The sequence below is a fragment of the Lupinus angustifolius genome, chromosome LG06, assembly GCF_001865875.1.
Source record: "Lupinus angustifolius cultivar Tanjil chromosome LG06, LupAngTanjil_v1.0, whole genome shotgun sequence".
Taxonomy (NCBI): domain Eukaryota; kingdom Viridiplantae; phylum Streptophyta; class Magnoliopsida; order Fabales; family Fabaceae; genus Lupinus; species Lupinus angustifolius.
The window spans coordinates 6391365-6407821 of NC_032014.1; the positions used below are offsets into that span (position 1 = coordinate 6391365).

Here is a 16457-nt window from a genome sequence, read left to right on the forward strand (position 1 = left end):
GCCAAAAATACAACCTATTTCACTCAAGATGTTTGGTCCAAGGCAAGGTATGCATGTTGATCATTGATGGAGGTAGCTGCACTAATGTGGTTAGCCAAAGGCTAGTGTCAAAGCTAGACCTTGAAACTAAACCACATCCCTCCCCTTACAAACTCCAATGGTTAAGTGATGTGGGTGAGTTGGTTGTGGATAGACAAGTCATGGTACCCTTCTCCATAGGGCAGTACCATGATGAGGTCTTATGTGATGTGGCTCCTATGGAAGCTAGCCACATGTTGTTGGGGAGACCATGGCAATATGAAAAGAACACTAGCCATAATGGTTTCACCAACAAGATCTCATTTATGCACCATGGTCACATGGTGGTGTTAGCCCCTCAGAGCCCTAAACAAGTCCATGAGGACCAAAAGAGGCTAAGGGCTAAGATTGAAGAAGAAAGGAAGGAAAGTGAGGCAAAAGCCAAGTCCATGGCCAAGCCTACACTTGACATTGTTCCTACTCCCAAGGCTGAAATTTTTTCTACACTTAGCCATTCTTTGAAAGATCATGGCAAGGATAGGAAAAAGGATAAGAATGAAGGCAATTCGAGGACGAATTCATTTGAAGAGGGAGGGGATGATGTAAACCCTCCTAGGGCAGCCTTTGATTCCAAGGGCAAGAGAAGTTATGATGGTCCTACAACTAGGGCCAAAGCCAAGGCAGGGATCCTTAAAGTCTCAAAGGACACAATTGACCCAGGAGAGGGTATGTGAGGAGGACATTTATGTCCTTAGGTCACTTTCTACTTAGGTTTATTTTATTTTCATTGATTCAAATAAATGAGATTGCATTCTCATATAGTCTTAGGTTTATTTTCATTGTTAGTATTTAATTCATGTAATATGGGTTGGGAATTATTTGTAACATTGGTCCATATTCATGACCAAGTAGTTTACTTAGGTTCAAGGGTAAGCCTTTCACGTGGCTAGGGCAAATGGAAGTCAATGCATGATCATTTCAAGGAAGGAGGCACGTAAGGAACTCTATCTATAAGGACAAACAAGGAGATAAGGCAATTCAGCTAACACTTTATCTCTAAGGCAAACAAGGAGATAAGGCATGGAGGGAAAACGAATTTAAAAGAAGATAGGTTTGTTTTAGCAATTTGAATTTGAATTTGAATTTGAATTTGGATTTGAAAGAAGATAGATTTGAATTTGAATTCAAGGGTATATGGCACACGTTTTCAAACTTGGAGATAAAGAGAAGATTATATGAAGATTATAGAGAGATTAATCAATCTCCCAAATATGCACACGGCTAGAAACAAGGAAAGAAGATAGGAAGCTCAATCTTTTAAGGTGCACAAGGCTATAAAATAGGGAATCCTAATCTCATCTCCAACCAACAACAAATCAGATTGGATTCAAATTAAATATGATTAGTTCCTCAAGATGAAGTCAAATTGATCAAGTCTCTTCCTTCTCCTCATCAAATTCGGCCAACCATCTACCAAAACCGAATTACACTCAAGACTAAGTCAAACAAGCAATTCAGCTCAACCAATTGATATTACTTAGGATTTTATTTTTATGTTTATTAGAAGATAATTTGATTTCTATCTTCTATTTTATCTATTCAGCCAAGGCAACTTTGCCTATTTATATTTTGATCAAATCATTAATAAAAGTTAAGTTGAATTTTGAGTAAATTTGAATTGTTTTAGTTGAGAGCACTTCTCCTAAACTCTATCCTTTGGCCGTGGCCATTGATGAGCTTTTATCAAGCTTCTTAAGCTTGTGGCAAGCAACACTTGACTTATCAAGCTTCCATGCTTGTGGCGTCTTCCATCTCATTCCTCTTCCACCTTCTTATCAAGCCATCACAATCTGCCCTACACTTCCCCACGCCCAAATCAAAAGACAACCCTAACATATAACCCCCATCCGAACCCAACCATCCCTAAATCACCTCATCTCCCATTGATCCGAAACCATACACATCACTTTACCCTAAACAGCCACAAATCATCATCTACAATTACAAGCCAAAAACCCTTAACTCAAACCCCTACAACCCTACAATTACCAAACCAAACCGAGGCCATAAAACCTCAAACCATACACAAACCCTAGCCTACTTATACAACCCCAAACCGAGGCCAAAGCAACCCTAAAATTGCCCTAATTTGACAAAACCGAATTCACACATTCACAAAGCCTAATTTCAAGCTAAACGATCCTATAATTCTAAGGCAGCCCCTTGAGGTTGTCATCAGTTTTAACATTGAGAGTTGATAAATAAAGTGTGATTATTTATTACATTATTGGTGGTAATCTTAATAATTATATCTTGATAATTATAGGAGCAATCTGAAGCAAAACAATTAAAAAAGGTTTAAAATTTAAAAATAAATTGACACCAATTGTTGCTCCCAGTATAGCCATTGGCGAACATACATGGACACCACTCTTAGGTGTATTACCCAACAATGTTCAAAACTCAGACTCATATGAGAGTTCAGGGGATAGTGAAGACCCAAATATTTGTGCAAGTACTAAGGGTGGTGGTCCTAGTGTTGGTTGTACTAATGAGTTTGAAATTTTAAAATTTAACACCTCTATTCTTTAAGGGTTAGTTTGAGAGTTGAATTTTGGAGGGGAAACAAGGGAAAGAGAAGGTTTGGGAACCATGAAATACACTTGTGAGATGACTCTTAAGCCTTCCATTTCCATTCCTTTCCTTCCAAAATTCAACTCTCAAACTAACCCTAAGTGGAAGGAAAATAAAAAATGTTGGTTCAATTTTAGGGAAAAAAAGTAAGAAAGTAAAACATAAGAAGCTCACCAATTACTTTGATAAAATACTATGAGTAGTTCAATCTTGCACTAGAGATATTATCAATGACATAAATGAAGAGTTGAGTGATCCTTATTCTATTGCTAATGTCATTTGTGATGTTAAGAAGATGTTTGGCATGGAACGTGGTTCCAAATTACTTGCTCAATCCAGCTACGTCTTGAGAGACATAAAATTAAGGAAACTATATGTGGCTCAAGGAGATGAACACTCAAAGCTTAGTTTTTGTCATATTAAATTGATTCTCTAAGGGGATAAACTATTAATAACTGATGTAATTGTTAATATTAGTTGTTATTATTGTTAGTCATTAGGAAGTACACTCCTTTAATTCACAAACTCATGTGTTTAATGATATCAACTATTTTAATTTATATTTGTAGTGTGTACCTTAATTTGTGCTGATATGATTTGATAGCCAATAATTTATCTACTACGGTCTTTAGCAGAAGAGAAGTTGTGGGACCAAAACTCAAAGGGTATATCCAATATTATTAACTATACATGAGTCGTTAACTATATATATCAAATATTATTTGGTACTCTCTCTATGTGTGTCTATGCTTTCCTTTTATGTTTTTCTATGACAATTTCATAAGGGTGGAAACAGGTCAGGCTGTCTATCATGGGCCTACTACTTGACCTATAACAGGCTAGGCCAAGCCAGACTTTTTTCACGAATAGGCCAGACTCAGGCTTTCTAAAAAGCCTATTTAGCTTAACAGACCAGACTTTAGGCTACCTAAAGGCCTATTTAGTTATATTACATAAGAATGTTGAAATTATAATATTTTAATATAAGTAATATTATTATATATAGAGTAAATTACACTGACACCCCTGAGTTTTAGTGAAATTACACAAACCACCCCTCACTTTTTTAAACTTACACAAACCTCCCCTAGTTTTATACTTTCATTACACTGACCACCCCTGTATAATAAATAAGTGTAATTTTTTAAACAAAAAATGTGATAAATGCAATTAAGTTAAACAAAACATGATATATTGTGTAGACAATTCTAAACAATATACAAATCAATAATCTTTATTATTTTTGGTTCGTTACGCTACATTATAAGAGTGATTTAAACAATATTTCTTTATAATTGTTGATGCATTTTGTAACAAAAAAATAATAAGTGGTTTGTGTAATTTCAGTAAAACTCAGGGGGTGTCAGTGTAATTTACTTTTATATATATAATATTAATATAAAAATGTATATAAAAATATAATTTAATTATTAGAATTAGATGGGCCTAAATAAAATTAAGTCTATAAGCCCATTAAAATGTATACATGATAGCCCATTTCACGTGCATATAATATAATTGGCCTTTAACCAGGCTAACAGGTTAGACCAGGCTTTTAAGCAGGCTAGGCCTAAGCTTTGAATTTTTTTTAAACAGACTAACAGACCAGGCCCAGACTCCTATATGCTATATAGGTTGGGCCTGTTTAAGACAAAGTCTGACTTGACATGTTTCCACCCTTACAATTTCACTATCCGTACATATATAATCGGAAAAAACTAACTAACACAAACTAATTTTTGATATATGAAATTGATTCTCTAAGGGGATAAATTATTAGATTGTACTATTTGTAATTTATATTTGGAATTGTCACTTGTATAATTGATAACTGATGTACTTGTTAATGTTAGTTGTTATTATATTTGTAGTGTGTTTAACTCATGTGTGTTTAATGATAACAATTGTTTTATTATAATTGATAACTCATGTGTCTTTAATGATATCAAGTATTTTATTTTATATTTGTAGTGTATACTTTAATTTGTGTTGATATGCTATGATAGTCAATAATTTATATATAAAATGATATTTGCAAGAAAAGCTCTTACTATTTTACAAATGGTTATCACAAGCTCATCATAATAACTCAAATGAAGAAGATTTTTAATACTGATGTATTACTTCTACTAGCAACTAATGTTGTGTTGATTGTTGATTATAGCTTAAAATATGTGTGCAAAGAACCCTGTCGAATAAGTGTACTAACGGGACATGGATGGGTTCAAGAACTATTGTCTGACCATGATATTCATTGTTATGAAAATTTTAGAATGGAAAAACATGTTTTTACAATCTTTTGTGATAAATTAGTTGAATATGGATAAAGCATACTAAAAGTATGGGGTATTTGAAATGGTTGGCATGTTTATGCTTGTTGTTGGACATGGAGTAGGCAATAGAATTATACAAGAAAGATTTCAACACTCTGGTAAAACTGTTAATAGATGTTTCCACAAAGTTTTAGTGGTTTATTTGATGTTATCCATAGAACTGGTTAAGCCACAAGATCCTAATTTCAATAATGTTTTTTAACATATTCAATATAACTCAATGTATTTGTATTTCAAAAATTACACTAGAGCAATTGATGGAACTCATGTTACTTGTGTAGTCCTTCACACTGAGCATATAAAATATATAGGTAGAAATGGGAACACGAATCAGAATATCATGGTCGTGTATGATTGGGATATGTGCTTCACATTTGCATTGACGTGATGGGAAGAGAGAGTATATGATGCTAGAATTTTCTATGAAGCACTCCATGATAGAAACTTAAAATTGCCACATCTTCTCAATGGTTTGATAATCAATTTCCTTTAATAGTTTATTTTAATTAATATTATTTGTAATCCTACTAATACTATTGAGTTCTAATTTCTCCTCACAATTTTAATTGTTTGTCACAATAAATATTATTTCATAGATGTTGGTTATCTAACACCCCGTGGATACTTAGGGTCATATAAATGTGAGCGATATCATCTTCCTGAATTCAAGCAATCTACTGGATTTAATAGTCAAATGAAGTCTTCAACTATCATCACTCTAGCTTAAGGAACACCATAGAAAGAACATTCACTGTTTGAGAGAATAAATTTGTAATTTTGCATCACATGCCCAAATTTAAATATTTTACATAGGTCCAACTAGCTATTGCTACAATGACAATACATAATTTTATTAGACAGAATAACATCTCAAATCATAGTTTAAGATTGTTGATGATCATGATGGTGATATACAAAATGTTGACGATGATGCGACCAATGATGGTGATCTTGCTGAATACATGGATAATATATTTTTTGAACATATATGTCTTGTTCGAGATTCAATTAGGAATGAAATTATTAAAAATTTTGTATAAAACTTGATATTTGTGTACTATTTATTTTGTGAATTATGTAATTCAAGTTTAGGAATGATATGGATTGTTATGCAATATTAAGATTTTAAAATTTATTAGTAAAAATATATATATGATGGTAAATATTAAAAAATAATGTAAAAAACAATCAAAATAGTCATAACATAAACAAATAATCTCACACCATTTTCTGGAATTTACTATATAAAAACAATCTTTCTACTTTACCCAAACAAAACAAATTATTTTATATTCAGTTTTCAGCTAAAGTACCCAGACATAAATCGATTAGATTTCAATTTCTAAATGTTAGATTATTGATTCCTGATTTCAAGGGGAATCATAAACCCAAAAAATGATTAGTTTTTTACAAGTAAAGTGATAATATAAAAATATTGGTTATGAAAAACAAATAAGCATATAAAATGTGCATGAATCACAATTTATAGTTTATTGGTAAAATATATGATTTTTATATCCATAATTCATTTTCAAAGTATACTAAGATTAAATAAATTTTTATATACATGGTAATAGTTCTTCAAGAACTATATTACAACTATTTATAAAAATGTTATCCATGAAAATTCATTGATTTTGGCATCCTTTAATAACACTTAAAAATTATGTTTGACGAACAAATTTGGCATTCAAAATTCTATAGATATAATAGTCAAATATTACGTATAAAGGAAGCAAGTGGAAAAACAATAAATCAAACGAGTTAAACTTAGGGTTAAACATTGACCTCATAAAAAATGAGTTGAATTTGAGTCATATCTTCATTAGGTATATAAGGTGACTCGATTGTGTGTGTATATACGCACACGAGAGTAACTGAAGTTACAACAATTTCTAAATTAAAAATTATGGTAACATTAAACTAGTGTCATTCACTAATAAATAAATATCTTTTTTTGTTATGAATAATTATAGAATACTACTTAGCTCATGAATTAAATGAGTTGAACTTGGGGCTAAATATCGACCTTATAAAAATGAGTTGAATTTGAGTCATATACATTTATATTCGTTATGTATACGAGTTGATTCGATTATATATATATATATATATTAGAGTAACTAAAGCTATAATATTTCTCAAATGAAAATTATCATAACGTTAAATCAATTCACCCACTAATAAATAATTTTCTTTTTTTTGCTATGAATAATTATAAAATTCCCCCATTCATTCTATTAAAAAAAATTCTAATTTTCAGGAATACTTTCTATATTGATGAGATAATGATATATTTGGAGGAATATTTGGAGGAAGATAAAAAACTGTGACAAAAATAAATAAGTGAGTTTGATTTCAACTGTTTGAAATTACAAAAGACAAACCAAATTGAACATATATAATGTGATTTTATACATTGGTTTAGTTATTATTTTCTTAAGAAAATGAAAATCAATATATCCATTTTTTTCTTTTTGGTATAATTAAAAGTATTACTTCACCATATAAATATAATAAATATAACACAAAATAGTTAAGATGGTTGTCTTTTTATTCCTTTTGATGCTCCTAATAATAATAGTACTTGCATAAGCTCCTACAATGAGTGATATAGGATTGGAGGAAATATTTGCTAGTTTTCCTAACACAAATGTCAAGACTATGTGTCACTCATGGATCTTGACCTAAAATTTAGGAGGAGCAATATATTTAATTATAATTTATAGTTAAGATTAATTGAGTAACAAAAAATATAAAGAAACATATATAATTATTTTAATGTTTCAAAATAACATATTAATTTTATATAACACTAACTGACAATTAAAGATGTTAAAGAAAATTGTGCATTCATTTAAAGGTTAGTTTTCAGTTTTTTAAAAAGTTAAACTCATCTATGATTTAATTAGAAGTAAAATTTTCAAATTTTCCCTTTTCAATATAAATCGTCATATTTCCATTTCCGACGTACCAAAAAAATCATCATATTTTCTGTAAGAAATTCATCTTCTATATTACTAAATAATTTTGTTTGATTGTTTCCATTACGGAAAATGATATTTTGTAGCAGTTGAACACTTGAACCATAATAGTTAAGATATGATGAATAACTCGATCAAGCAAGTAATATGCATTAATCTTCATCGTTTTGTCAAAGTTGCACTTAATTCACAAATAACTGAGAGTTTTTCAAACCTAAATGACTAAAGACTCCAACAATAAAATGTTAAAATTGATATATCAAGTTAATCTTCTCTTACTCATTGAAATACGGCCATTGAATTTTTGCACAAAAATACTTATATTATCAATATTAAACGATTTATAAAAAATCTTGGGAACTTGAGATTTTGACTTCAAAGTTTGGTAAAGACAATATGTTATCCTCATAATATATTTTATTATGTGTAAAATCATTACAAACTCAAATGAAGATATAATATTATAAGCAACATAAACATCTACACGTGTAAAAGATCTTGACTAGTATCTATTAATTTTCCAAGAACTACACAAATTGCATTATATATATTTATCAAACTATGAAGAAAAATGTAAGCTCCTACAATTATTTCCATGAAGACATAGTTTTTAGTGTAGATAAAAAGGTTAAGAGGAATTTAATAAGAGTATGAATTCACTTACTCCTTAAACTTACTCTATATCTTAGTCATCAATTTTATGGATATCTAATGGTTTAGATCTACTCACTAATTCAAATAATTGGATTTCCCTAAAATTGATGGCTAGGATGGGGAGTGAAGTAAGTTTAAAAAACTTACTCTTAAAGTAAATGGTCTCTCCTCGTTTAATAAAAAAAAATATATATGGGGTAACTGTCATAGGGATGGCAAAAAAACCAAACACGTTGGTACCCGTGAAAATACTCATAACGGGTACCCACAATAATAGCTTATAGGCGAGAGCGGGTTTTGTGATACTCACCCCGCGGATACCCGCAAGTTTATATGTTTAGTTTTTAGTTAAATTTTTATATATATTTATTATTATTTTAAGATTATATATCATATACTTTATTATTATTTATAATAAATTACACATATTTCACTATGATTATAAATTTATCATATAAATATCATATTATTCATGTAATAATTATTTTTACATATTGATTGTTACAAATTATATAAATATATAATTAAAATTAAAAAATCGTTTGGTACCCGCAAATGTCCTTTACTCGCACGGATGCTCACAAATGTTGCAGGTTTAGGCACGGGAAAATACTACCCACATCCGTTGTCATCCCATTTAGTGTCATCACCTTCCCTCCAACATCTGCTGCCCACTGCTATGTCTGACACATTGAAGTTCCTTGATATATTAATTTTATAAAAATCATAATAAAAAATTAGATTTCATTATTAAATTTTATTTCTACTATTTCAATAATCTACATGACATATGAACAAACCAATATTACATTGATTTCAAGATATTCTCTCATCTTTTGGATAATGAATTTGTGTTTGCCCTTTTAACAAATGTCGCTCCCTCGAACACTTAAATTTTTGCTTATCCTGTAGATCTAATAGGACCTTATAACAAACATATCATAATTTTTTTTAGTTTCCCACATTATCTTCGCACAGTAGGCAATCTTGTTCCAGCCGGGAACATCCACATGTATGTGGGACTAACTCTCCCATCATGTATTTTCTTCATCCACAATACTCGAATCTGAGACCTTACTGAAGGGAAATCAAACTTGTACTATTTGATCCAACACTTTGGTAACATATCATAATTTGAACCAAATGTATGAATTATAAACTGAATCAAACCAATTTGGCTTCTTTCATCAATTTCATTGTTCCATCTGGGATCACCTACTCTCATGATTCATGAAGGAGATAATTAATATATTTTTAAAAAGCAATGTTATATTAAGAAAGATAATTCATTTATTTCTTAAATTATTTTGTTACTAGAGTAAGAGAAGATGCAACTTGGTAATTACAATAGCAACCCAAAGAGAGTGGTTGGTATTTAACATGGGAATGAAGTATCTCCTGGTATAAGGAGATAACTTATCTTTTCCTGCCAGTGAAACCATGACATATATCATGTTTCATCATTTTCTATAAAAATATTTTTAAAAATAAACAAAATAGCACACATGTCACATTTTTACTGGCTAAAGGAGATAAGTTATCTCCTGATATGAGGAGATACATTATTCTCGTTTAACATTTAAAGAGAGAAGAGAACTGATTCAATAGATCAAATCTAACACAAGTTCATCAAAGTTGAAAAAAAAAGATATATAAGAGTAACAAAAGTTGGAATAATTCTCAAATGAAAATTATGGTAACGTTAAATCAGTATTATCAACTAATAAATAAGTATCTGTTTTTGCTATGAATAATTATAGAATGCCCTCATTAATTCTATATATTAAAAAATTTCCCAATTTTCAGGAATGCTTTCTGTATTCAGGAGATAATGATATATTATTAATTTAATTTTAAATTTAATGAATTTGTTTCTTGGAAGTTAGTCTCCTGGTTAAAAAATATATTTTAATATGCATCAATAAAAACCAATAAAAAAAATATAAACAAACCAATATTACATCAATTTCAAGATAGCACAATTTGAACAAAACCTATGAATTATAAACTGTATCAAACAAATTTGGTTTGATTTCATCAATTTCATCTTTCGATCTACAATCACCTACCCCCATTATGAAAGAGATAATTAATATATTTTTTAAATGTAATGTTAAGAAATATAATTAATTTCTTTCTTAAATTAATTTCTTACCCACCAATAACACATTAGTTTAGTGGTTTAAGGTCACATAAGATCCTTAGAAAGCCAAAAAATCAAGCATGGTTAGAACATTTAAGGGGTAGGTGAGGGCAGTTGTTCCTGAATTTTTTTAATTTTTTTATCATTTAACCTACATGAATATATTTATTGTCCCACAAAATATGTCACTTCATGTGTCACTTGGTGTGGCTGAGTACTTAATTATTAAACCCTTAAATTATAAAAAGTGACACATAATGACATATTTTTTTGGAATAGTGAATGTACTTCATTTACCTACACCCAAATAATGTTTGTATGGAGATAAATTTGTAGCTTTATAAATAAACATAGTACAATTAGTGTGATCATTCTAAAACTTATATATAATTGATAAAATTCTCTTACATTATAGATGTTAATGGTGCTTATAATAATATGATTTTATTTGAGTTCAATCATTTTACATTTGATGAAATAAATTATGTATGTTGATAATACATACACTAATTAAGGATACTTATATATATATTTTTTGTCCAAAAATTCTATCCTATAAATTTTAATGAGCAACAAAAGATTAGTTTCATATGTCAATTAGAAAATTTTGTTTTTGGTGTCGTTAGACATTAATCGTTCAAGATTGAAAAATTATCAATCATATGTCGTTAGTCATATATTGTTTTATTAACTATTGTAGTCCAGCTACTGTATAAATATCATTTTCAACAATGAAGACAACCACACAATATTATATAGTAAGATAGAAGATTAATTTATTGCACACTACATAGTAATTTATATTGAAAATAGATGAAAACTTTATCATGCATGATTCTTTATATTTTTTGTGACTCAATTAATTTTAGTTATAAAATTATAATTAAATAGTATTTTCTTCTCTAAAATTTAGATCAAGATTCGCCACTAAGGTCAATGGTTCAATTCCTGAAAGTGACATTTGTTCGGAGGGGCATCACAATCTCCAAGAGACATTAGTTTCTTAAAGATGAGGAGATACACTTGATAGAACCACAATAAAATTAAGTTGTTCCTACAATAAGACAAGATGCAACGTGATAATTACAACACCAACTATTAACAAGACGTGATATAATGGTATAAAGTCCCGTTAGATTATCAACATGACGAAAAGACAAAAATTTGATTTCTAAGAGGACACATTTGGAAGAGACAATCACACACCCAAAATGGGTTAGTTGCTTACTGATAACCAGAGAAGATACACTCGGTAAAACCATAATAAAATTAATTTGTTCCTACAATAAGACAAGATGCAACGTGGTAATTACAACACCAACTACCAACGAGACATTGATATAATGGTGGTGTAAGGTCGCGTTAGATCATCATGATGACCAAAATGTCAAATGTTCGATTCGTGAGAGCGACACTTTTGGGAGAAACAATCACACACCCGAAAGGAGTTAGTTCCTTACCTATAAGCTGAGGAGATACACTTGGTAGAACCAAAATAAAATTAATTTGTTCCTACAATAAGACAAGATACAGTATGGTAATTACAACACCAACTACCAACAAGGTGTTGAAATAGTGGTGTAAGGTCTCGTTAGATCATTAGGATGACCAAAAGGTCAAAGGTTCAATTCTTATGAACGACATTTGTTGGGAGGCACAATCACACACATGAAAGAGGTTAGTTCCGTACCATAAGTTGAGGAGATACATTTGGTAAAACCAAAATAAAATTAATTTGTTCCAATAATGAGACAGGATGAAAGGTGATAATTAAAACATCAACTACTATTGATATAGTGGTATAAGACAATGTTCAATCATCATAGTGATTAAAATGTTAAGAGTTCGATTCTTCGCGGTAACACTTGTTGGGAGAAACAATTACATAACTGAAATGAGTTAGTTCATTATGCATAAGCTGATGAGATACACTTGGTAAAAATAATTTGTTCCTAGAATAAGACAAGATGCAATGTTGTAATTACAATACCAACTAACAAAAAAACGTTGATATAATGGTGTAAGGTCCCGTCAAATAATCAGGATGACCAACAAGTCAATGGTTCAATTTTTGGTAACGATACTTGTTAAGAAAGACATCACACATCCGAAAAGGGTTAGTTCATTACTCAAGACAAGATCCTCTGTCCCAAGATAATCATATCCACATGTACCTAGTCAACCAAACTATATAGAATAATGTGAATATCTTAATTTATCTTGTTATAATATTTCTTTTTAATTGGATTGGGACACCAAGTGAGACGGGAATGAGGACAGGTGATCCCCATCCCATTACTCATAAGACAAGATGCAACGTGGTAATTACAACACCGACTACCAACAAGGGGGCAAAGATTATATGTCCCAAAAAATCATGTCTTCATGTACTAAGTCAATCAAATTTCATAGAATAGATGATGGGTTGATAGAGTGGTCCAAGACCTCCTTAAGATAAGAAGGAAAAAAATTACAACACCAACCGAGAGAGTGTTGTGTATTTAACATTGAAAGAGAGAAGAACACAGCATCTCACTCCAACACCTAATTCAATGGATCAAATCCAACACAAGTTCGTCAAAGTTGATTCTCTCAACCTCCACATAGCCGAAATCGGAACCGGTGAGTAAGAGAATCAACCGCATGCAAATTCATTTCATTTTATTCTATCAATAAAAATCTCACGGTTGTTTCCGATCGGTTTTTCAGGTCCGAACGTGGTGGTATTTCTGCACGGGTTTCCAGAGATATGGTACTCATGGCGTTACCAGATGATAGCTCTTGCTGAAGCTGGATTCAGAGCGATTGCACCAGATTATAGAGGATATGGTCTTTCTGACTCGCCACCTCAGCCTGATAAGGCTAACTTCTCTGACCTTCTCACTGACCTCCTTGGAATTCTTGATGCACTCTCTCTTTCTAAGGTGTCCTTTACTTCATCATCACATATTTCTCCAACATTTAAACTTTATACACAATCACAATCACAATCACTGTATCATTTACAATTCTTTTGTATTATTACATTTTTTGAAGAATATAACTTCAACAATGTGGATAACACAGTGACAGTGTAAAATGCATACACACTCGGTGCATGTATTTTTTCTCTCATAAACTAATACCAAACGTATCAAAATGTGAATGTAGCAATAAATACTGCAATGGTTCTGTTACCTGAGAAATTATTACATGGTTCACCACTAACTTTTTTGATCAAATCCTCATCATTTATTTAATAATTTAAAATTATATGAGCTTATTCCAAATCAATGGTAAATATGTACGTGGTTGATAGTATTGTATTGGTGATGACTATGTAATAATTTCTCCTTCTACACTATGGACTCTACATGACCATATTATCTATTTTATCTTGTAAATTTAAGGAGAAATTATTATACTGTCCATGATCAATGGTATCAACCACATATTAGTATATTACCATTGTGAACTCAAAATATAATTTTGCTTAATTTTTCCACAGATATCTTTAATTCAATGATGAGTATGTGTGGAAGCAAAGTCATGTAGAATGTAGTTATGTTTGCCTCTTTAAGTGAAATACATGATTCATTGTTTCAAGTGTGATTGATCTTCTCCTCATGTTCATTGTGTTGCATATTGCAATGTCGGTGTCATAAAAGTGGCTGAGCTTGTATGATATGCATATTTGATGCTTAACTGATTCCTGTCCTGATTGCACGCTAGGTTTTTCTTGTTGGAAAAGATTTTGGAGCTCTTCCGGCGCATCTATTTTCCATTTTGCACCCTGAAAGGGTCTTGGGAGTTGTTACTCTGGGAATTCCATATGTTCCACCTAGCCTCTCTAAGTATGACAAATACTTTCCTGAAGGCTTCTACATATTGAGATGGAGGGTAAGCTTAAAACTCTTTGATTCTAATCTCAACCATAATGTCTAGTAACATAATCATGATTTTGTATGTGTCTATATCAGATACCTGGGAGGGCAGAAGCCGATTTTGGACGTTTTGATGCGAAGACTGTTGTGAAAAGGGTATACATCCTCTTCTCCGGTAGCGAGTTACCAATAGCTAATGAAAACCAGGAGATCATGGATTTGGTGGAACCATCTACCCCTCTCCCCTCTTGGCTAACCGAGGAAGATCTTGCTGAATATGGAGCCTTGTATGAGAAATCTGGATTCCAAACTGCATTGCAGATTCCATATAGGTGCTGTCATTTTTCTTTATTGTCTATTTTAGTGAAATGATGTCTTACTATAAAGCATAGTCCCTTCTCCCTTGGCCTCTCAGATTTTTCTAATATATAGGTCAATTATTGTTAATGGTAGATCTGTTGGTATTTGTAGGTCATTTGGTGGAAATTTTGACTTACCAGATCCTGTACTCAAAGTTCCATCACTTCTTATAATGGGTGGCAAGGATTATGTTATCAAGTTTCCAGGGTTTGAGGATTTAACAAAGGGTGAAATGGCGAAACAGTTTGCTACTAATCTGGAGATTACATTTATCCCTGAGGGATCCCATTTTGTTCAAGAACAATTTCCTGCACAAGTGAATCAGCTTATCCTTGCCTTCCTTGCCAAGCACACTTGATTTTGAACTTTCAAGTCAAAATTTACTCATAAATGGTTTATGAGGAGTGTGAAGTGTTCACGGTAGGAGTTAAGATAAATAAGATAATAAAGTATCTCATTATACTAGTAGATAATTTATAGCTCTTGAAAAACGATTTGAATCTAGCTGGACATTCAACAATGTTTTATTTATTCATTTTCTTTTGACTTGGCTTCTTTATTTCTTCTTCTTCACTCACTCCCTCCCTTTCTTCATGGTGACTGGCAATGTTGGGTGAGGCGTTAAGGGGGAGGTGATGGTGGGTGAGAATGGACAGAGATCATGTATCCTCAATGATATTTCATTCTCTATCTTGGTCCAGTTACACATTGTGACATGAATAAAAGAAAAATTTTAAAAACAAAAAAAAGTAATGTTTTGATTAGTTTGGGATATGAAGTATTACACCCTCGAGAATACGAGATCTTTATTCACGGTAACATTTTGCATCTAACGTTAAGAAGTGACTCAAAATGGATGGACTAATATTTAAAAAATAACTAATTCAATTCAAAATCCATAAATCTAGAGAACAAAAAGTAAAATCAACTTTAATTTGTACATCCGAAAATGAAAAAAAAATCATAAAGTGGTCTTATATAAATCTTTGAAAGTAGAAGACAAAATCCAAACTTAGTGACATACAAACCTTTAGATTTAACTAAAATGAATGAATGAGATCAATACTAACTCTAGAAGTAGCTTCTTGATCCCTTCTCTTAAAATAAATCAGACAACGTCAAGGAGATAAGACAAGAGTATCTTGGATTTAGATTGTCTAACATAAGTTTTCTATAATTTTGTAACACCCTCTTTTATGAAATAAGTTAGAAACTTAAAACAAATCTGCCATACACAATAAGTAACTTATTGATCCTTTCTCTTGAAAAATATATTTCATAGGCAATGTCATATTGAGATATGAGTATATGACAACTTTTAGAGTAAATAACATCTTCATTCTTATTTGGATCTTGCACATTGTTTTATAATTTATTATAATTCCTCATGAAATAAAAAAGAACATCAATTTTTCTCACGTTGACAAACATCATTCTTGTCTAACCAACGGACGTTGGTTCAAGTGGT

General features: G+C 31.1%; 1 protein-coding gene and 1 long non-coding RNA gene across 2 annotated transcripts in view; one reads left to right on the top strand and one right to left on the bottom strand.

The window, feature by feature from the left end:
* The window catches only part of LOC109349336, a 37986-nt gene extending 32746 nt beyond the window's left edge, over positions 1–5240 (bottom strand). Inside the window, exon 1 of the long non-coding RNA XR_002107949.1 lies at positions 5230–5240. This is a non-coding gene — a long non-coding RNA (uncharacterized LOC109349336). The remainder of the gene's footprint in view (positions 1–5229) is intronic.
* LOC109349344 (AB hydrolase superfamily protein YfhM-like) lies at positions 13258–15476 on the top strand. The gene is made up of 5 exons (XM_019590107.1): positions 13258–13388; positions 13476–13690; positions 14478–14645; positions 14726–14961; positions 15101–15476. Exons 1-5 carry the CDS (start codon positions 13319–13321, stop codon positions 15345–15347), a joined length of 936 nt encoding a protein of 311 aa, XP_019445652.1. The 5' UTR covers positions 13258–13318; the 3' UTR covers positions 15348–15476.